Source organism: Sphaeramia orbicularis, chromosome 13 (assembly GCF_902148855.1).
Source record: "Sphaeramia orbicularis chromosome 13, fSphaOr1.1, whole genome shotgun sequence".
NCBI classification, from domain to species: Eukaryota; Metazoa; Chordata; class Actinopteri; order Kurtiformes; family Apogonidae; genus Sphaeramia; species Sphaeramia orbicularis.
In genome coordinates, this window is record NC_043969.1 from 67,265 (window position 1) to 90,044 (window position 22,780).

The 22,780-nt window shown below is 42.2% G+C and overlaps 1 protein-coding gene across 1 annotated transcript; it reads left to right on the forward strand.

Annotated features, from left to right (window-relative positions):
• The first annotated feature begins 371 nt into the window (after nt 1–371).
• On the forward strand, nt 372–22,429 carry LOC115432250 (dehydrogenase/reductase SDR family member 13). The gene is given in 7 exon segments (XM_075353509.1): nt 372–517; nt 6,058–6,197; nt 17,043–17,144; nt 17,147–17,164; nt 17,753–17,809; nt 17,812–18,078; nt 21,952–22,429. Coding segments are annotated over 7 exon segments (969 nt in total). The 5' UTR covers nt 372–389; the 3' UTR covers nt 22,209–22,429.
• Nucleotides 22,430–22,780: the final 351 nt, after the last annotated feature.

Below are 22,780 nucleotides of genomic sequence, written 5' to 3' on the forward strand. Positions count from 1 at the left end.
GTGGAAGACAATCAGTTTTGAATCTTGAATCTCAAGAAAATCAGTAAGGCACGCCATCACCAGCAGAATTTTCATCCTGATGAGGATGGTGACATCTGCTGGTCAACAACTGGAACCCATGGCTGACGGAAGTGGAGTTTGACGTGTCCTTCAAAATAAAACAGAAAATTTTACTGAACTTAAAACTTAGGTTAGTATCACTCTATTTCGCCATTTGTACAAATAGCTCCGTCATTCTAAGATTTTGTTTAATTATAACAGTTTGTGGTTCCTCAGGTTCAGCAAACTGATTACTTTTTATGAACAGTAGACATGCTTTTATTTTGAAAGTCATGGCCGGAAGCAGCTGATGTCTTCAGGCGCCATTTTGACAGGAGTTGACAGGAAACATGTCTGTTGTGCTTTGTGTTTTGGCAGCAGCTGTAGCCTTTTACATTTTACTTTACTACACTGTGTTCAGAGGAGCCAGATGTCAAAGTCCAGTCCATCTGAACGGGAAGACGGCCCATTGTTACAGGTAATTACTTCCACTTGCTAATGTGGCGTTAGCTGGATCCGTGTTAGCATTAGCATTAGCACATACACTTCAACAGGTTGGACCGAGTTACTGTCGGGAGTGTTCGGGAACATTCGTGACATTTCGGAGGCACTGTTCTCATCCTTTTATTGAAGAGTTATGTTAAATTGAATATGAAGTCTTATTTTTAAGTTACATTTTTCTTTAAATATATTCAGTTTTAACCTTGTTAAATGGTAGACTGTACATTATATATAATATATTATTATCACTTTAACCCTTTCATGCATGGATTATGAGACCATTTAATCGAGTTTTTTTTTTCCTGAGTGTTTTTATTTCTTTTAGGCATGAAAAAAAAAAAAAAAAACACGATTAAAGAAAATTTCTATGAACCTGTTTCTCTGGGAGCTGCAAAATGTCCACTCAGCTGGACACCATGCATTTAATTGATGAAGCAAATAAACTTGTATTTACTGGTATATGTGTGAAAGCTACGAAATTAAAACGTTTTTAATGCTTATTATAGGTAATTAATGTCTCAGACAGGGGTAGGTGTTTGTTACTTCTTTGCTAGTATGTCTGATAAATGAATTATCTACAAAAATTATATTGGAAGACAGTCTGAAACCTTTAGGAGACATTTATAATGCTACTAATCTGAAGTTTTCTCACATTTGAAACATGCTAATTACTAGTCAGTGCTCTACTTCATGGAGATAATATGCCAAAAAAAAAAAAAAAAAAAAAAACCCGCACAACTTAAAAAAACAAACAAACTGTTAATTAACAATAACAAGCACTTGATTTACACTTAAATATGTTACTCTAGATCAGGCTTATCTAGAACAGCAAAGTTACATTAATGGTGTGAATGTCAGTGTATGAGACGATGCATTTAAGTGTCCACTGTGTGGGCTAATATGGAACTAAAACAACGAAACCCATGAATATATGAGAACAGCTGTAAATAACTGTACACTGTAGTGACCACTATCTATGAAAGGGTTAAATTCCAAATTATACATCTGTGTATATAATGTAAAAAAAAAAAAAATTCTAGATGTATATTGATATATTAACTCTGTTTTTGCGTATGATTTTTTAATAAAATATATTCAGTTACAGTCAACTATATCACACAGAAAGTGGAAGCCTAAAACAAACATACTCTGACACTGTATCCACAACTGAAAGATATATTTGTTGTACAACGGAATGGAATCTTTTTATTATTATTATTATTATTATTGTTGGCACAAAGCAAATTTACAGATCAAGATGGGAAAATGTTACAGAAGAGTAAAACAGAAATACATGAAGAGACATGGTGGAATGATGACACAGATCTATTGCAAATATCTGAAACAAACAAAAGATTAAGACATTTGAAGTGCAATGAAAATAGAAAAAGAGAAAGCAAAAAAAAACTGGACAATAGAGCACAAAGGACCAAGGCAAGATACACGATATAGCCAAAAGTCTGGTCTCCTCCATCCCAATCCTCAGACTCAGCTGTTCCAGTCCCTTCCATGTCCACAGGTGTATTAAATCCAGCCCTAGGCATGCAGACTGCTTTTACAAACATTTGGGACAGAATGGGTCTCTCTCAGGAGCTCAGTGAATTCCAGCGTGGAACTGTGATAGGATGCCACCTGTGACACAAATCCAGTGGTGAACTTTCCTGGCTCCTAAATATTCCACAGTCAGCTGTCAGCTGGATTATAAGAAAGCGGAAATGTTTGGGAACGACGGCGACTCAGCCACGCAGTGGTAGGCCACGGAAACTGACGGAGCGGGGGTCAGCGGATGCTGAGGCGCAGAGTGTGAAGAGGTGGACGACTTTCTGCAGAGTCAATGGTACAGACCTCCAAACTTCATGTGTCCTTCAGATTAGCTCCAGAACAGTGCGCACAGAGCTTCATGGAATGGGTTTCCGTGGCAACAGCTGCATCCAAGCCATACATCAGCAAGTGCAATGCAAAGCGGTGGATGCAGTGGTGTAAAGCACGCCGCCACCTGGACTGTAGAGCAGGGGAGGAGCCTTCTCTGGACTGACCAATCGCACTTCTCCATCTGGCGATCTGGTGGACGGGTCTGGGTTGGCGGTCTCCAGGAGAACGATACTTGTGGGAGCGCATTGTGCCGAGTGTAAAGTTTGGTGGAGGGGGGGTTATGGTGTGGGGTTGTTTTTCAGGAGCTGGGCTCGGCCCCTTAGTTCCAGTGAAAGGAACTGGGAATGCTTCAGCAGAACAAGACATTGGGACAATTCCACGCTCCAACTTTGTGGGAACAGTTTGGAGCCGGCCCCTTCCTCTTCCAACATGACTGTGCACCAGTGGCACAAAGCAAGGTCCATTTGGACATGGAGGACAGAGTCTGGTGTGGATGAACTGGACTGGCCTGCACACAGTCCTGACCTCAACCCCATAGAACACCTTTGGATGAATTAGAGCGCAGACTGAGAGCCAGGCCTTCTGTCCAACATCAGTGTGGGACCTCACAAATGCGCTTCTGGAAGAACGGTCCAAAATTCCCATGAACACACTCCTAAACCTTGTGGACAGCCTTCCCAGAAGAGTTGAAGCTGTTAGAGCTGCAAAGGGTGGAGCCACGTCAGACTGAACCCATAGACTAGGAATGTGGATGGACCTGACATTCATATGGGAGTCAAAGCAGGAGAGGGAATACTGTTGGATATAGAGTGTACATTTAAACAGCAAGGACTTAGATAAACAAGAATACAGTTTTCTGGCTTTTTTTGGACATATTTTCAATGTTCTGTAATATTTGAGGAATCACATATAAACAAATTAAAGGAGGGATTCGTGTTTATCCACTTGCAACAATGAATATGAAATTCACCCCAAATAATAAGGTTAACAATATTTTTGATGTTAACTTCTAACGAATCCATATAATAAATAATATCACATAAAGGAAAAGACAGAATATTTTCAATTTTAAGGACAACCAACTGTGAATATCAGCCCAAAGTGAAATGCTGTCGGAACAGAAACATTTCATGACCGTTGATATGGTAATTCAGGTAGTAAAAGAAGAGAAAACACTGCATGTGAAATGATCACGAGTATGTGCCAAACAGGGAGCAACAGAGACAAGCAAAACTTTAATAAGCAATAATAGGCAATAAACAAGGTCTTATTGCTTGTCTACCCTAAAACAAAGAAAATATTTTGATTAAAAAGAGTTTATTGAAAGCAAAATCTTTGTGTCATGTGATTTTATTTATGTATTCCATAATATTAAGTCTGACAGGTTAGACGCTTAAAAACTGCTTACAGAGAGGTGGTACATTTTGAAAAACAAAAGTTTTGTGAGTGTATGTATTCCTGTCGATATGCACAGTATTTCCCCTGAGCAATAACGTGATGTGCTGGAAAAATTTGAAAATGACCCTTAACTGTGCTTGAAAAGTGCTTGAATTTGACCTTGAAAGATGTGTACAAACCCTGTACATAAATCTGCTGTCAAAACAGCAGAAACAGGAAATATTACTGTCAAATTTGAGATAGAAATATTCTAAATACTCTACAAATAAAAGAGGGTGTACTTCTATAATGCTAAAAGTAGTCGTGTGTACATAAAAGTGTTCTGTCTCAGTGGTTTACTGTGAATCAGATCTAGGATGTCAAATTTATTTTCTTTCAGGTTCCACATCAGCTCAATTTGATCTCCAGCGGGTGGACCGTTAACATAATAACATAATAGCCAATAAATAATGAACACTCCAAGTTTTCCTCTTTGTTTTAGTGCAAAAAATTATTTAATTATGAAAATATTTACAATTACAAACTATCCAAACAAAAAAGGATGTAAATACATGAAAAAACTGAAATTTCTCAAGAAAAATTATAGCAATTTTACAATATTATGCATCAACTTATCATTTGTCCATGTGCATTTATTACAGATTGGATCTACAAAGTCACAAAACATTTAGTAACAGGCAGAATATGTTAAAATTACACTTTGTTAATGTAAATATTTTCCTAATTTAATCTTACATTTTGCACTAAACAAATAGAAAAATTTGGAGTGTCATATATAGGTATAATGTAATATTATTTTTTTCAACATTAAACCAAGAAGAACATGTGGAGTATTTATTTATAGGTTATTATGGGGTCATATCAAGCGGTCACGTAGGCACAAAGTTGCTGGTCAGTGACCTGTGACTTTTTACCTAAATGACACAAATAAGTTTGTTTTATATTTCTGTGTAGGTGTGTATGATAATTTGCCTGAGTTTGCTTTGTTATGTGGAAATGACAAAAACATGTTCCAGTCACGGGAAAAAGTACATGTACTTTTTAGGATTTACGCCAAAGTGGATAACACGCTGTTCCTGTTCAACTATTGATCTAAATGGACATTGGTATTTTAGAGAACCTGTTTATCTACAAGACTGCATAGTTTTGTGTGCAAAATATGATTGCCTTTTGAATTAGAGCGAAAACACTCGTGTTATGTCACGTAGTCCGCAGGCAACATTTAATGGAGGACTTAATACTGAATAAAAATGTACAAATCCTTGATCACTTTATTTATTATATATAAAAGTAAGTACAACCGTAACAAATATTCTGTGGTCCATAGTTTGGATAAAATAATAAATAATCTACAATAACAAAACATCAGTCTTCCAACTCTTCTTCATGTTTCTAAGGTTTCTCCGACAGCATACTGATCATTTCAAATGTTTATCAGACAGCGTGTGATTGGCTCACACAGTTTTTGAGTTGTTCATGTTCAGTCTCATGATGTGAACCTCAGAAACATCTGAATTTGTGCAGCCTGTTCTTGAACTCAGCTCTTGTTAACTTCAGTCGACTGGTTCTGGTTGAGGAGGACGGTGCTGGGTCTGAACTTCAGTGAACACAGACTGAACATTTACTGCTTCAGTGTCGTTGGCAGGAGGAAAACCATTAGCATTAGCATTAGCACATGTTCACTCTCCCTTGGTTTGACCCTATGCTATTGTTTTACGTCAGATCATATTGGGTCTGCATGTGGAGCCTGAACTCAAACCAGTTTGACACCTTTGACTGATTGTACTTTTTGGAACCTTTTTGGTCCACTGACATTTTGGCCCATGTTTGACACTCCTGGGTTAGGGTCCTGTGGTGTTTTGGATTTCTGTTGCTACTACATTAATGTGATGGTTATATGTCCAAAAAGTCCCACACAAGCATAAATGTGTATTTTTATTCTTCTCTTTAGTTTGACAACAGTAATAAATGCTTTACTATTTCTGTTGAGACAAGTTGCCCCTCTTCACAGTAAGATGCTGGGATCAGGTTCATTTAACTCATGTCATTTTCTGGCAATTAACAGATCATTATTCCTTTTTTTTTCAGCTCTAGCATTACACACACCAGTTTATTTTACCACTAGGAAATTTTACCACTGTACTTAAGTGACTCATAAGTCAACTAGAACAAAACGTATTCTTCACTATTATAATTTATTGTAAGGATATTGTGCTGTTATCAGTTTTATTATTGATTATTGGTATGGATTGTTTTCCTTGTGCAGGAAGTAACACAGGTATTGGCAAGGCCACGGCCCCTGGAACTGTCCAAGAGAGGAGCCAGGGTTATTCTGGCCTGTCGCAACAAGGAGAAAGCTGAGGCTGCTGCCTTTGATATCCGCAGGGGTAAGGAACCACACCGTCCTGTGTTTAAACATAGAACCAGTGTCCCTGTATGTCAGCGTCAAGTTCTGTCCCAAATGTTTATGTTTATGTTTATGTTTACGCATTTGGCAGACGCTTTTTTCCAAAGCGGACTTACAGGGGAAAACCAATTAAATCACTCAATCAATCAAATTTTATTTATATAGCGCCAGATCACAAAAAAGTTATCTCTTGACATTTTATATATAGAGTTGATCAAAACCAGACTCTAAGTCCAATTCTACAGAAACCCACAGAATCCTCCAGGAGCAAACACTTGTGATGGTGACAGTGGAAGGAAAAACTTCCCTTTAACAGCAGAAACCTGGAGCAGACCCAGACTCCTGGAGGATGGACGACTGACAGGACCAGTTGTGGTTAAAGAGAGAGAGTAGAGAAGTGGAAAAAGAGAGAGCGATAGAGATAGGGACTGGGGGAGATGGGGGAGGAGAAGGGGGTGGAGTAGGGGGAGACACATGGAGGCGGTTGCGGATAAGTGAGTGGTGATGATGAGGCAGGGAAGAGGGCGGACCATCGCAGCAGGTCCAGAGATAATCGTGAAAGAATCTGTGGTTATCCTGGGAAAAACCTTATTAGAATATTTAAAATGGAATGTTTGAAAGTGCTAGGATAGGAGGTGCTCTCGAAGAGCTGGGTCTTCAGGAGCTTCTTGAAGATAGGCAGGGATGACTCTGTTTACTTGTAGCACTTGGTAGAGCGTTCCACCAACGTGGAACGACCCATGAAAAGGAGCCTGATTGTCTTGTACAAGGTCTGGGGACCACCAGACTACGTTCCCCAGACGAGCGGAGTGGTCGTGGGGCGACATAAGCTTTTATTAGTGCACCTAAGTAGACAGGAGCAGACCCACGGAGAATTTTGTAGGCTAGGATTAAAGATTTGAATTTGATGCGGGCAGCTATGGGTAGCCAGTGTAACTCAATGAGTAAGGGGGTGACATGTGCCCTTTTAGGCTGATTGAAGACCAGATGCGCTGCTGCATTCTGGACCATCTGTAGTGGTTTGACAACACAAGCTGGGAGGCCCGTTAGAAGAGCATTGCAGTAGTCAAGACGGGAGATAACCATAGTCTGCACCAGGAGCTGGGTGGAGATAACCATAGTCTGCACCAGGAGCTGGGTGGAGATAACCATAGTCTGCACCAGGAGCTGGGTGGAGATAACCATAGTCTGCACCAGGAGCTGGGTGGCCTGTTCGGTTAGGTATGGCCTGATCTTTCTTAGGTTGAACAGAGTGAAACGGCATGATCGGGTGACAGAGGCAACGTGATCCGTGAAGGTCAACTGATTATCAATCATGACTCCCAAGTTACGTACTACACTGGTAGGAGCCAGAGGTATGGAGTCAATAGTGATGGAGATGTCCAGCTGTATGGTTGGCTTAGCTGGGAAGACCAGCAGTTCAGTTTTGGACAGGTTCAGCTGAAGGTGATGGGCTTTCATCCATGCAGATATGTCAGAGAGACAATCTGAGATCCGCACTGAGACTGTGGAGTCATCAGGTGGGAATGACAGATAGAGCTGGGTATCATCAGCATAGCAATGATATGAGAAGCCGTGTGAGTGGATGATCTGACCGAGTGAGGTGGTGTATATGGCAAAAAGGAGGGGGCCCAACACAGAGCCTTGGGGGACCCCCGTGGTGAGGCGGTGAACTGCTGATGTGTGCCCTAGCCAGGACACACTGAAGGACCGACCAGTGAGGTAAGATTGAAACCAGGAGTGGGCGTGGCCTGTGATGCCCATGTTCCAGAGTATGGATAACAGGATATCATGACTGACAGTGTCAAATGCTGCTGATAAGTCCAGTAGAATGAGTACTGAAGACTTGGCTGCTGCTCTAGCCTCTTTCAAGGCTTCTGTCACAGACAACAGAGCTGTTTCAGTGGAGTGGCCGATTTTGAAGCCAGATTGGTTGATGTCAAGGAGGTTATTTTGGGAGAGGAATTCTGTGACCTGTTTGAAAACAGCCCTTCGATGATCTTAGAAAGGTATGGGAGGAGTGAGACTGGTCGATAATTCTCCACTTGAGTGGGGGTGAGGGAAGGTTTTTTGAGTAGTGGTGTTACCTGCGCTTGTTTAAATACTGTAGGAAATGTTCCTGAAGTCAGTGAAGCATTAATCACATGTGTGATTGGTGCTGTGATAGTAGGGGCAACAGACTGTAAGAGGTTGGATGGAATAGGGTCCAACAGGCATGCTGTAGGACGGCTAGAGGAAAGGAGTTTAGACACCTCGTTCTCTGTGAGGGGAGTAAATGAGGGGAATGACGCAGTTGGGCTTTTATCAGTTGAGTTAGAAGTACCCATAGTCAGGGGAGAGGAAGCAGTGTGTGATGATGATGATGTTGAAGAAGGAGGCGTGCAGTCTATGGGTGGATCAGTGAACTGACTGCTGATAGTAGACACTTTATTTGTGAAAAATGAAGCAAAATTGTCTGCTGTCAGATTAGTAGTGGGCGGTGGAGGGTTGAGTAGTGTTTTAAAGGTTGAGAATAGTTTCTTGGTGTCGGTGGCAGAATGAATTTTGTTATTATAGTAAGCCTTCTTCGCAGCAGTGACACTGGATGAGAAGGATACCAATAGTGACTGGAATGTGATCAGGTCAGAAGAGCTTTTTGTTTTGTGCCATTTTCTCTCTGCGGCTCTGAGGTTGGTACGCAGCGACCGGAGGTTATCATTGAGCCATGGGTGGGACTGGGAGGATCGAGCGGGTCTAGTAGATAGAGGGCACAGATTATCCAGACAGGAGCTAAGTGTAGAGCACAGAGACTCAGTGGCATCATTAACCTCTAAGGAGGAAAAAGTGCTGGGGGGAGGGAGAGCGGAGGCTACGACAGTGGAGAAGTGGGTGGGGGACAAATTGCGGAGGTTGCGGCGGAAAGAGACCATGGGGGAGGGAGCAGAGTGTTTTTCAGGGAGAGACACACTGAACTGAATGAAATAGTGGTCAGACAGGTGTACAGGTGTGACTGTGAGGGCATCTGTGATGCAGTTTCGGGTGAAAATGAGATCGAGCTCTTTACCAGCTTTGTGGGTTGGAGGACTGCAAACCCGCTGTAGCTCAAAAGAGAGTATTAGTGACATGAAATCGGAGAAGCTGGGATTGTCTAAGTGGATGTTCATGTCACCGAGGACTAGCATGGGGCAGTCATGCTCTGGGATGGAGGAAAGCAGAGTGTCAAGCTCATCAGGAAAATCACCCAGTTGCCCTGGTGGACGATAAATGACAATTATATAAAGTTTGACTGGTGCTGTCACTAGGATGGCATGGTATTCAAAGGAGTTGTATTTGACTGAAGGTAGGAGTTGATTGTGTTTCCATTTGTTGGAAATTAACAGACCCACACCACCTCCTCATCCAGATGGACGAGAGGTATGAGAGAATGTGTGGCTGATAGAAAGTGCGGCTGGGGTTGCGTTGTTTTCAGGCGTAATCCAGGTTTCAGTGAGAGCCAGGATGTCCAGTGTGTGATGGTTGGCATAGGCAGCAATAAAATCTGCTTTGTTCACTGCAGATTGGCAATTCCATAACCCTATAGAGAAGGACGCACCAATGACTGCGGTGTATATTAATGGGCGGAGATTGGTGATATTACGATGCCTTTTAGCAGTGTGAAACCCCATACGTGAACTGAAAATAACAGGAATGGGATGGTGACCAGTAGAGAGATTGTTCCTCAAAGGTGAGCTGGTGTGAGTGAGGGGTGTAACTGTCATTAGTGAGGGGCTGGGAGAGGAGGAGAGATCAGCTGGGGCGGTATTCAGTCTGACTACAGACTGTACAGGAGACTCTGAACGTGGTGATGTTTGATGTGACCAGCAGGGGGAGCAGGTGACTGCAGCAGAAGACGGGGAGCGTAGTCACATAGGTGTGGGAGTGGTTTTAGTCTGGACAGCGTGTTGAATGTTTTGAGCCAGGACGCTGCTGCCTAGTGTAGAGGGGTGGACGCCATCGGACTTGTAAAAGGAAGAGCGGTTCCAGAACAGATTAAAGTTATCAATAAAACTGAAGCCGTTCAGAGCAGAGGCGGACTGGAGCCGGGTGTTCAGGCTGAGGAGTCGGCTGAAACGGCCCACACCACGGGCAAAGGAGGGGAGGGGCCCGGAAATGAAAACAGCCTTCCCGGATCTTTTCAGTTTATCAAAGAGGTTTTTAAAATGAACCTTCGTCACTTCGGACTGTTGAAGAGAAGTGTCATTGAAGCCCACGTGAACTATGATCCGGGTAACGGTGGACGGCAGTGAGAGCAGCAGCTGAGGGAGTTCATGGAGGATGGAGGTGACGGTGGAACCAGGAAAACACCTGGTTATGGCGTTAAAGAAACGGACGTGACGGATGATGGAGTCCCCGAGGATAGCGGTGGTCGGAGGGAAAAGTGGTCGAGGAGACAGTGTTGAAGGTGAAGGGTTCCTGGTCTCTCTAGGTAGACATTCCACGGGTGGACCGTCGGAGTGACGGCGGACGGCCTCTCGGAGGAGGCGGCGCCGGGCAGAGGAGCGGACCGAGGAGCGGGGACCCTTGTTCGACGGCTTCACAGGAGGACCGGCTTTAGGACCGTCGCCGGTAATCAGTTCGGTGGCAGCCACGGAGTCAGCAGGAGCCGGTTCCGGGACAGAGCCAGGTGGGATGGGGGGCACACCAGCCGCGGGGGGAGGAGCCGGAGCGTCCTCCACGGACAGGACGGCGAAGCGGTTTGATGTGCTGATGGTCGGCGGTGGTGAGTCTTTGCTCGTGTTCTTTTTGCGGCCACGAATCACCACTTCAGACCAGGGTGTAGAACACGGGGGGCGTGAACAGGCAGAGGAAGGATCCCATAACACCGTATCATCACAGGAGGCTTTGGGCTTCTCTGCGCTTTTCAGGAACAGACTGGACAGTGTGGGAAGGCGGCTGGAGAAACCACAGAGCTGGGCATTTTTCTCCTCGAGTTCTGCGGAGAGGCGCAGTGTTTCCTCTTGAGGTCCGCGATAGTTTGGTAAGCCTTTACCAGGGTTTTGTTGGCTTCGACAAGAGGACTATCTCCGGCTGATGAGGATGACGCCATGGTGGAAACAGCGAGATACCGGGCAGAGCGCGGGAAGCGATGGGTGACAACCAGAGGTAAGGATCCACTGACAATACTGACCTGTCCTGATGAAGGTTTGGATTGATGGCGTCAAGTTAAAAAGACACGGTTAAGAGGTTGGGTTCAAGTGAGTAAGCGTTGAAAGGCAAGAAATAAGTAGTTAAAAGGCTGGATTTCTAGGAGTAGATCCGCCGGCGGTTTGACAGACGCCACGCATGCGCAAATGCGTATTTACACCAATTACTTACATGTATCCAAATCCAGCCCCAGTTGAATGTGTGAGGTTGTCTGGTTCTGTTCTATGTTCCAGTCCTGTGGTCTGGATGCAGATCAACCTCCCAACAGAAGTAGGCGGGACTTTACCTGGAGGAGAACTCAAATAATTCAGTCCAAGTCCAAATATGACTTCTATCAGTGCTCAATAGGAACTACAGGGGTTGGACAAAATAATGGAAACACCTTAAAAAATCAACAAAATATAATTTAACTCTTTCGGTGCCAGACAGTTAAGGGGCTAATAAGCCTTAAAAGTGCCACAGAATTTGGCCGTTTTTCAGTATTCAGTAATTTCCCAAGCAGAAAACGAAACGTGAGCTCTTCCTTGGTCAAAAACCGCTCGGTAACATCCGACCGATTGCTAATTAGATTCCAAACGCACCGGACGCAGCTGATTCATTATTGATTGTAATTTGCATAATTTATTCGGTCGCCGTGACCTCAAATTCCCGTCTGATTGGTCTCAAAAGGGGGACACAGAAAGAACGTCATCGAAATGTGAGAAAGAAATGGGGTGGATGGTTTGTTTGTACACAAATATGGCGTTGTTCTCCAAAGCGATCTGATCGGCCCGTGGCACTTTAAAGGTTGTATTCGTAAAGCCGATTTAATCGGCCCATGGCCACTGAAAGAGTTAATATGGTGTAGGTCCACCTTTTGCGGCAATTACAGCCTCAATTCTCCGAGGTATTGATTCATACAACTTGTGAATTGTTTCCAAAGGAATTTTCAGCCATTCTTCAGTTAGAATACCCTCCAACTCTTTTAGAGACGACGGCGGTGGAAATCGACGTCTACTTGAATCTCTAAAACTGACCATAAATGCTCAATAATGTGAGGTCTGGGGACTGTGCCGGCCATTACGAGATGCTCAGCTTCATTAGAATGTTCCTCATCCCATTCTTTAACAATTCTAGCTGTATGGATTGGGGCATTATCATCTTGAGGTGAAGGTGTTTCCATTATTTTGTCCAACCCCTGTAGGACTGATATCTTTAAACCATTTCCATATTATAAACCATCAAAATGTGGCCCATTATGAGTAAAGGACACATTTCTAATGTTTAAGAAAATTTTCAGAAATCTGAATTTCATAAAACTGTGAAAAAACTTTTGTAGACATTGTCCCATGGCAGCTACATAAAAAATGTGAAATTAATCCAATTAGTTTTTTGTCAGAGAAGATGTTTGAAGGAATTTCTATGAAGACGATGCCGGACACAGAGCCTTCACTACAGCTCATGGCCAATCAGCCGGTTGAGCTAAAATGCCCAGAGCAGCACATAGAAACCAGGTGCAGGTGTCAGTATATGTGTCCACGGTCCAACTGGACTAGAACGCAGATGCATTAGTCAGTAATAGAGTTCCATCAGTGGTCTGTGACGCTCTATCAGATCTGCATCTTTCTCATCAGAACATTCAGATTTTCTAGGTTATTACAGTTAAGGACTAAATTATTTGCTCTGCCTTCATGAAATCTAATAAAACTTTGCTTTTCTGAAGAAATTACCAGTAGCAAAGTGAAACATAGTATGACCTCCAAAAGCTCCAAGAAATTAGGTCAGTGTTTTAATCATGTGCAGTGTTAAAGAAGTAAAAAACCCCCAAAAAATCATGACTGTTATTTATTTTATTATTTATGCATTTGGCAGATGCTTTTTTTCCAAAGTGACTTACAGAGGAAGATGAACAAAAGTGTCCTGTTTGTCATTAGTGAGCTGTGTCAGTTGAATGTGGGTTTGTGATCTTCACTCCCAGGGTATAGACCCCTGGACTCATAATGAAGGTGAACAGTCAGTGATACCAGGGGAATGTGCTGCAGGTGTGACCACAGCGAGGAGAAAGAAGGGAGTGCATAGGAGGATGGAGATAACAGTCAGTAGTGGAACTTTTCTGGCTCGTTATTTGGTTTCATTGTCATTATGAAATTGTCTTTCATATTGGTAACTGTCAGACAAATACCACAGCAGAACAGACGCTTTAATCCAAAACTGATTGTTCACAACCAACAGGCGACATCACATTCACAAACAGTCCAATGCAACAAAGTGCCAGAGTACATTAGATTTTGGTAGTATTATCGATCCCTTGGGGTAGAGCCCGAGGAAATTTAGGTTCCAGAATAGCACAACACTGAATGTGTACATATAAGAAATATTACAAGACAAAAAAAGAAAGAAAATACCAAGAGCTCCAGAAATAGTAGTAAAAACAGGCAATTCCACATTATAAAGTACTCATAGAAATAAAAGTACTGTAACTAGTGCGTCTAAACTCATGGGAATCCACAGGTTCCAGATGTGGTCATTTTATGCTGTTGTGTATTTGTGCATGCTGTACCCACATTTGTCCAGCAGTCACCGCCAAAGTGTTCTGGGTATAGAAACTAACTATGTAAGGATATGCAGTGTTTCTCAACCTTTTTTGAGCCACGGGCACATATTTTACTTTAGAAAAATCACAAGGCACACCACCAAAACAAAAATGTCACAAAAAGTGTTTTTTACTGAATATTATACAAATCTAGTGTCAATGTACTTACTGGGTGTGAAACCTGGACCTGTTTAGTTGAACACAAAGCTCATATTCTTGCAGGAACTGAAAAAGACACACACAAATATTCCTCAACAGCTCTGAGTCTCTCTCTTTTTTTTCGGGGGGGGGGGGGGGGGGGGGACGACATTGTCACAGAGTGTTTGGAACAAGAAAGCTGAGAGCGGTTCGTCAGCGACCCCTCAGACGAACCCCCGGATTGAAGTCCGATGTGTAACAGTATGGGGAGGCATATCCCCCTGCCCCAACCTGATACCTGGGGTTGGGGGTACTCACTAATCTGTGCGTCACTAGTGAGGGGGGGCTTTATCAGCAGATCGCACCGCAACGGGGCTGGTTCACTTTCACTTTTTTTATTTTGCACAGGCAAACAGGAGACTGTTGTGGTGAGTGGATCATTAGTGCGTACAGTCGTATGTATCTATATCACGCTGTTCTTCCAGTACCAGTCAGGTCAAATTGGATAATCTTCCACAGCACACCTGATGATTTTTTAACGGCACACTGGTTGGGAAACACTGGGATATTGTATTCAAAATGACCAATATCTGACAATATATTGGTACTATCAGCAGCCAGTTTTCCTAGTCTGTTCCTTTACCAAAAATACATGAGTATGACAAACACAGAGGCCACTTTTCTTTTATAATATATTTATTCATTTATTATTTTTTAGTTTAATAATAGCACAACTACTGATGATAATTATAATTTATAAGTAATAAGAACACCAAGCAGTGGTAAGAAAACTAAATGACCAACAACAAACAAACAAACAAACAAACAAACATCAGTCAGATTTTATTTATATTGCACCAATCGTAACAAAAGTTATCTTGGTGACACTTCACATATAGAACTGGTTTTAACCCGACTCTTAACCAATTTACAGAACCAGCAGAATCCTCCAATCCAAACCATTCCACAGTGTAATAAACATATTCACCACTGTACCACAGAAGTGCACAGTCCCACTGAGCACAGGCAGAGGCACATGTCTAGTGCTGTCACCTCAGACAATGCATTCACAGATTGGATTTTGTATAACAGAGATCTGAGGTAAAGTTTGAAGGGTCTGTGGCCATAGGAGGTGTGTAAGGAGGGCTCCTGTACTTGTGTCCTGATGGCAGGGAGCTCATATCCCCCACGGAACAGGTGTCATTAGTGACAGACTTTGTGGATGGTTCCAATACTCACCAGCCCTGATCGGCGCCAAAGGACCAGTATGTCTGTCCAACCCAAACTGGCATCGCTTCTGCTTTAAGTGTCATTGTTCAAGTTCTTCCTTCAGTTTTTGTTTCCTATCTGGTGTTCCACCTGGACAAGTCCAATCCAGTTAATGACCTTTATTTAACAGCATTTCAGTCATTAGGAGCATTTACAGGTTGATAACTTTTAATAAAAAGGAAGAGAAAACAGGTTGATTAATAAACATTGTCACATAACTAACAAAAGCAGCATAAATGACTCATCACATACTGATGAAATCTACATTTGTTCTGCATTTAATTAAGAATCAATGAATTCAATCAGTTCATGTTAAATCATAAAATAATACTGAGACGCATATTTGTCTCCACTACATTGAGAACCAACCGACTCAAATTAGATTCAAACTCCACAGTGGAGCAGACCCACAGCTCCTACGGCAGGTGTGGACCACCACTTCCAACCCAATTCCAAACATTTTCAGTCAGACAAATTAGGAATCCTTCTGATCAATAATCATTTAAATGTATTGAGCTCTGCACGTCTACTGTACGCAGAATCACCACCAGCAGCAGCACGCCATTTTAAGCATTATTTATCTAAATAAACTTACCTTACAAACACAACAAATAAATGATAATAAACTAGAAGCACTCGGAGAGCGCATGACCTCCGCCAAGGCTGATCAGTGGCCCCCCCCCGTGGGCCCCCCCCATCCCCGATCACCACCAAAATTTAATCATTTCTTCCTTATCCCATTTCCAACAAACCCTGAAAATTTCATCCAAATCTGTCCATAACTTTTTGAGTTATGTTTGCACACTAACGGACAGACAACAAACAAACAAACAGACAGACAAACAAACAGACAGACAGACAGACAAACAAACCCCTGGCAAAAACATAACCTCCTTGGCGGAGGTAATAAGAAACATCAGTAATTTAAACCATACAATATCAGTTAATAATTAAATAAGAGTTAAATAATTGTGCTTTATGTACCAGTGGTGTTTCTAATCTTCTTCACACAAACTTTTCCAACACTGATGAGGGAACAACACCGCAGCCCACCCTGCTTTGAATTAAATGAATACATACCGGCTGAGTCCACAGAACACAGACTCAAACTAAACTCCACTCTGAAGTCGTGCTGCCCCTGGTGTTCAATCCAAATGTGCTCTACTCTGAGCCTGAGTCTCAACCAAATGCAGAATGACAACTAATAAAAGTGAATAAATAAACTCCCCATGCCTAAGTTTTTGGCTAAACAGTAATCCTTGTAATCTGTTCTTGTAGTGTACCTGTATGTATGTATGACTGTGAATAACTTCATGCTGTAAGTCCTGAGTGGACTGGATCTGTGGCTCTTCCATGTATTTCTACCATGTATTTCTATCATTGATCTACCTGGTCACTTGTCCAGGGTGTCCCCCCCCCCCCCCCCCCCCCCCGCCTTAGCCCAGATGGGCTCCGGCATCCACATGACCTGGTTTGGAAAGTGAGTGAATGAATGAATAACACTAAATCTTCCGTTGCTCAGTTTATTGAATATATTCAGTGATGAACAGTGTGTACTCTTCCTGTTCACATTTATGTACAGAGGAATCCTGTTACTGGGACTGGACTGAACTGTTGCATAGTACTGCTGTGTTATACATGTGTGTCAGAGCCAGGATTTACTCAGCGTTACTGTGTTTCAGGAGAGTGGAAACCATCAGGTGGTGTTCATGCAGCTGGATCTGGCCAGCCTCAAGTCTGTCCGAAATTTTGCTGAAAGTTTCCTGAAGAGTGAACCCAGACTGGACTTCTCATCAACAATGCAGGTGAGGCCACGGTCCTTCTGACCCAGTACAGCCGAGTTTAAAGGAAGGGTTACAGCAGCTGTCTGTCCGTCCGTCAGTCCGTCCGTCCGTCCGTCCGTCTGTCTGTCTGTTTGTCTGTCTGTTTCTTCTTTCTTTCTTGTCTGTTCTTTCTTTCTTTCTTTGTCTCTTGTTTCTTTCTTTTTTCCTTCTTTGTCTGTTTCTTTCTTTTCTTTCTTCTTTCTTCTTTCTTTATCTGTTGTTTGTTTGTTCTTCTTTTGTTCCGTTGTCTGTCTGTTTGTTGTTTGTTTGTCTTGTTTGTTCTTATCTGTTTGTTTGTTTGTTTCTTTCTTTCTTTCTTTGTTCCTTTGTCTGTCTGTTTGTTTGTTTGTTGTTTCTTTATCTGTCTGTTTGTTTGTTTGTTGTTTCTTATCTGTTTGTTTCTTTCTTTCTTTCTTTCTTTCTTCTTTGTTCCTTTGTCTGTCTGTTTGTTTGTTGTTTGTTTGTTTCTTTATCTGTCTGTTTGTTTGTTTGTTTGTTTGTTTCTTTATCTGTTTGTTTGTTTGTTTGTTTGTTTCTTTCTTTCTTTCTTTGTTCCTTTGTGTGTTTCAGGTATGATGGGTCCTGGTCGTACAGAGGACGGCCTTGGTATGGCGTTTGGGGTTAACCACCTGGTCACTTCCTTCTCACTAACCTCCTGCTGGAGCGTCTGCAGCGTTGCGTCCCCAGCCGCATCATCAATGTGGCTGCACTACTTCACCGCTTTGGAAACATTGATTTCCCTCTGTTGGCTTCCAAAAAGGATCTGGTGTCCGGCCAGTCCACCTGGCACAACTTTCAGGCCTATTGCAGCAGTAAGCTGTGTAATGTGCTGTTCACCAGGGAGCTGGCCAACCGCCTGGAGGGCAGCGCTGTGTCCTGTTACAGCCTCCACCCAGGTCAGTGCCTCAGGTCAAGGGGAAAGGCCCGTTCATGCTCGCTTTACGTATGTACGTAGGTTTGTCTGTTTCAAACGGTGTCAAGGATCATCACCTTTATACTCAGATGCGTCTGTTGTGTTGAATGAGCGTTTGTCAATCATCCACCTGAGGGCAATGCTCTAAACCAGGACTCTCAAACTCCTGTTCTTTCAGGTTCCACATTCAGCCTGATTTGATCTCCAGTGGGTCGAATCAGTAAAATAATAACAGAATAACCTATAAATAATGACAACTGACAATTTTTCTTTGTCTTAGTGCAAAAAAACCCCATTAAATTACAAAAATACTTACTTTTTTATGAACTATCGAAACAAAAAAAAAGTGAATAACCTGAAAAAACTGAAATTTCTTCAGAAAAATCAGTTGTAATTTATCAATCTTCTTCCTCCACGTCTCATTAGTCCATGTGCATTCTGGATCAGATCTACAAAGACACTAAACACTGAGGAACAGGAAGAAAAGAGTTCAAACTGGACTGAATTTAATACAGACATTTCAGGTTGGGCACATTTGTTCAGGTTATTCACATTTTATTGGTACAGGAGAGTTTGGAAATGGAAATATTTTCAGAATTTAATGTTATGTTTTTCGCACTAAAACAAAGACAAAAATAGTCAGTTGTCATTATTTATAGGCATAATCTGGTGTTATTTTTTTCCCATTAAACCCAGTAGTAAATCTGCAGTCGTTCTTTTGTGTGGGTTCTTCTGCTGTTATTATTGGACTGTAGATCAGATTGGTCTGGATGTGGAACCACAACTAAAATGAGTTCCACAGCCTGGACTGTGGAATTTATTGCACTTCGTAAATTCATCCCAGGGGTTGGATTGGAACCTTTGGGGGGGACGCATTGGCCCCCGGGACGCATGTTTGACAGCCCTGATCTAAATTAACATACTGGCCAAATACCATAAAGAATAGAAAAGAAGGAAGTCAGTAATTACAAACATGGTGACAGTGGAGGTTTGACTAATATGGATACTAATGTTGATCTGTAGAGCAGTAGTTGTTATAAATATGTCAGTAGTTTTTCACTAACTCACACAGGCGCTCTTTGAAAAGTTCAGCCGTTACTGGAAATTATTTTCTTCAAATCTCAACACTGCCCCTGTGGTTCCCAGTGGTACTGCTCCGTGTTCTCTGGATTTTTCATCCACAAACTCCCAGAGAATGGACAGAACGCTCTGTCTGTGTATGTATGCTTCTTTAACATAGAGCATGAACGGGCCTTAAAGCTGATCCTTTAGGTCACGTGACTGGATCTCATCACATGTCATCTTAGGACACATTTTCCCTGGTCGTTAAGTCATAACCAGCTACAACATTAACACACTGGCCATTTGTGGACTGTAATGTTTTGTTTGCTCTATTTTGCTGCAGACACAGTCATAATAAGTTCCTGGTGTCCTTACTGCCTAAAAAGAATGGTTTTTACAAGTTCAGAAAACAACCTCAGAGCTGAAACCATCCCAGTGCTGCTTTGTACCAACCAACAGATGGGTTTCAGCTCTGCTTTCTGATACAGTTTTCCAACAAATAGTTCCTTATACAATATAAGCATGTCATACAACTTTTTTTTTTTTTTGTGACAAATTCCTAAATCTGAAAAATAACTATTAATCAAAGCTGTAACGTAAATAGAGAGAAATTAATGATACATATTTTCCTCTAAAATGTAGTAGACGATGTGTCTTTGTAGACGTTTGATCTGGGTTTTGTTGTGTTTTTTATTACCATGAACCATCACTTAACTTGATAACCAAAAACACTAGCTTGTCCTTCCACTGCCTTGTAATGCAACAACTTGGGTGTAATGACAGCCCCATGGGGAGCAGAAAAACATGAAGCTGGTCTAAAATAAGAAAATATCTTCTTTTACCCAGTTTAGTTACATAATCCTATCTGGAGCATTAACTCGGCTAAATAACCACAAAATGTTTGTATCTATGGCAACATTCAAGCAAAGGGATTGTCCTTCATACTTCTTTTGACATCAGAATCAGCTTTATTGGCCAAGTATGTGAACACATACAAGGAATTTGGCTTCGGTTTTTCTTCGCTCACAACGTGCAATTTCAACATAAACCCGAACACATTGTAAACATAGACCTAATATAGACAAACATTTGACTAGAGACAAGGACAACAATGGCTGAGAATAGTTAAGATAAATATGAATAACTGAGTAGATGTGTACAGAGACATGAACTAGGCCTTAAGCAGGTTACACACCTAAGGATTTTCTACATCTGAAGAGATTTTTTATCTGTTCCAGACCCCACACATGAAGACAAAAAATCAGGCATTGAACCAGTTTTGATCGTACTTTATGTGGTGGGCTCCATTTATCTGAACACAGCACACCACACACATAACAATTCTGTTCCACCACCGATCTACAATCTAGTCCTCCAAGACAGAAATCTGGCATGATCAGATGTGATCAAATAAAAACGAAGAAGAAGAAACATAGTAGGACTCCGGAGCAGGGTCTTGCATCGGGTCGGGTAACCTGCATAAACGTGGGAAAATAATAAAGAAGAATTTTTGCAGGTATGGGCCCGGGTAAAATGAAAGGAAATGCATGTGGGTAGTGGGCAAGGAAGTGAAAAATAAAAATTCATGGACGAAACTAATTTGCAGGACATTTAATGATGATGATCATCTAATTTCACCGTGGTTGATCCACATCCGGCTTGTTTTATTTTGAAGTGAGCTTCACGTCTGTTACATCCGGCCACAGACGTCATTGAGCAGCACATACTAGAGCAGTGGTTCCACCTTTTTTGTCTCCTGACCCTATTTTGACATCACAATTTCTGGCAACCCCAGACATTCAAAACTGAGACTTTTTTTTTTTTTTGCTCAAATTAATTTGTTTTTGATCATGTAATAGTTTTCTATCTTATGTTACAGATAAATGTTAATGTTAGAGGACATTTAGTCTATAGAATGTCTATTATTGTGGACAGAGGCAGTAAATCCAGGTTTAGATTAAAGGTCAGGATCTGTCCAGTCAGTCCAGCTGGAATTGACAAGGAGGACAATGAAACTGAACAAACAAGAACTGAAACTGAATGATGAAAGAGCTGCAGCATCTGAAACTGACCACAGTGAACATTTGACACAGAAACAGAACCACAGTGCTGCAGTTTCACAACCACAGTTTGTCATGTCTGTTATGGATTGGGATTATCTTTCTCAACTCACCATATATTTTTTATTAGTAAGTTTTCTTTCTTTTTTTTTTTTTTTTTAAATCAATTACTAGAAATTTCAGGCGACCCCATTTGAATTCCAGGCGACCCCACATGGGGTCCTGACCCCAGGTTGAAAAACACTGTACTAGAAATGTATTGATGGCGTGCGTTTTAGGTTAAAAATGAAGCCCTTAAAAGTGAGTTATGTGTAGACAATAGGTCGGGTCAGGTTGTGGGTCTAACATACACGGGTACAGGCGGATGCGGGTTTGGAAAGTGGACGCGTGCAGAACTCTGCTCAGGAGGTTGTCGTCTTTCCCCACACATGAAGATTTTTTTTGTTGTAAATATTGAACAAGTTTAATATTTTGCAATTGTCAGCCCTGACCCGTTTCAGAGCCGATTATTGGGACAAATTCACTGTAAACACACCCTCAGACCACCGGAGAATCTGATAGGATAATCTGATAAGACATAAATAATCTAGTGTTTGCCATCCTTGTCGGGAAGGGGGAAAATCAGGACAAAAACAGTCCTTTTATCTTTAAGTATGTACCCTGCTTCATTTGTTGATCCTTTTAAAACGACCCTTAACGTGTTGAAACTGTTTTGTGTCCTTTCTCATCCACAGGTGTTGTCTACACAGAGCTGTGTCGGAGTCTGAGTCCGTGGCTGCAGATCCTCATCGTGCCCTTTGCTAAGCTCTTGTTCCTGGACCCTGAGGGGGGGTCCCAGACCACCCTGCACTGCGCTCTCCAGGAGGGCATCGAGCCTCTGAGCGGACGCTACTTTTCAAACTGTGCGCTGCAACAAGTCGGAGCCAAGGGACGAGACGACGCACTGGCAAAGAAGCTGTGGGAAGTGAGTGAGAGGTTGTCCGGTTTATGAGAGGAGGAGGAGGAACAGCTCTGTGCCGAATCAGAGACAGCGGCATGAGGACGGTGTGTCCATAAGAGCCCATTGTCCACTAATAGAGGGTCTGTACGTGACGTCAGCGCTAGCAGAAGTCACAGCGGTTCCGCCCACTGAGTGTCAGACAGAGGCAGATGAGTGACAGCGTCGGCTTCAATCCTGTCTAAACTGAAGAACAATATGAATCCAAAATGTTGCAGAGCTGTTGTTGGTTGATTGTATTTTCAGGTTCTTAAAGCAGTGGGAGCTATCGTTTACAGACACCCAAAGACAAGAAAAGAGAAGGAGATGGATCCACAAACCCAGGAAACCAAACCTAGATCTGTGGGTCCTGTTTGGTGTCAGCTAACATTCATTTATGCTGAATTTTTGGGTCCAATCAGACCTGAAATGACCGACTGTTTTGGCTAACGGTCCTTCCTTAGTGCAGCTCTTGGTTTCATGATCAGATCTTTCCTGGTTTTGTCTTCATTTTGTGATTGTGAACCTTGTGCTCCTACATGATTAGTAAACGAACTGAAACTGAGGCCAACCTAGTTTTACAAATA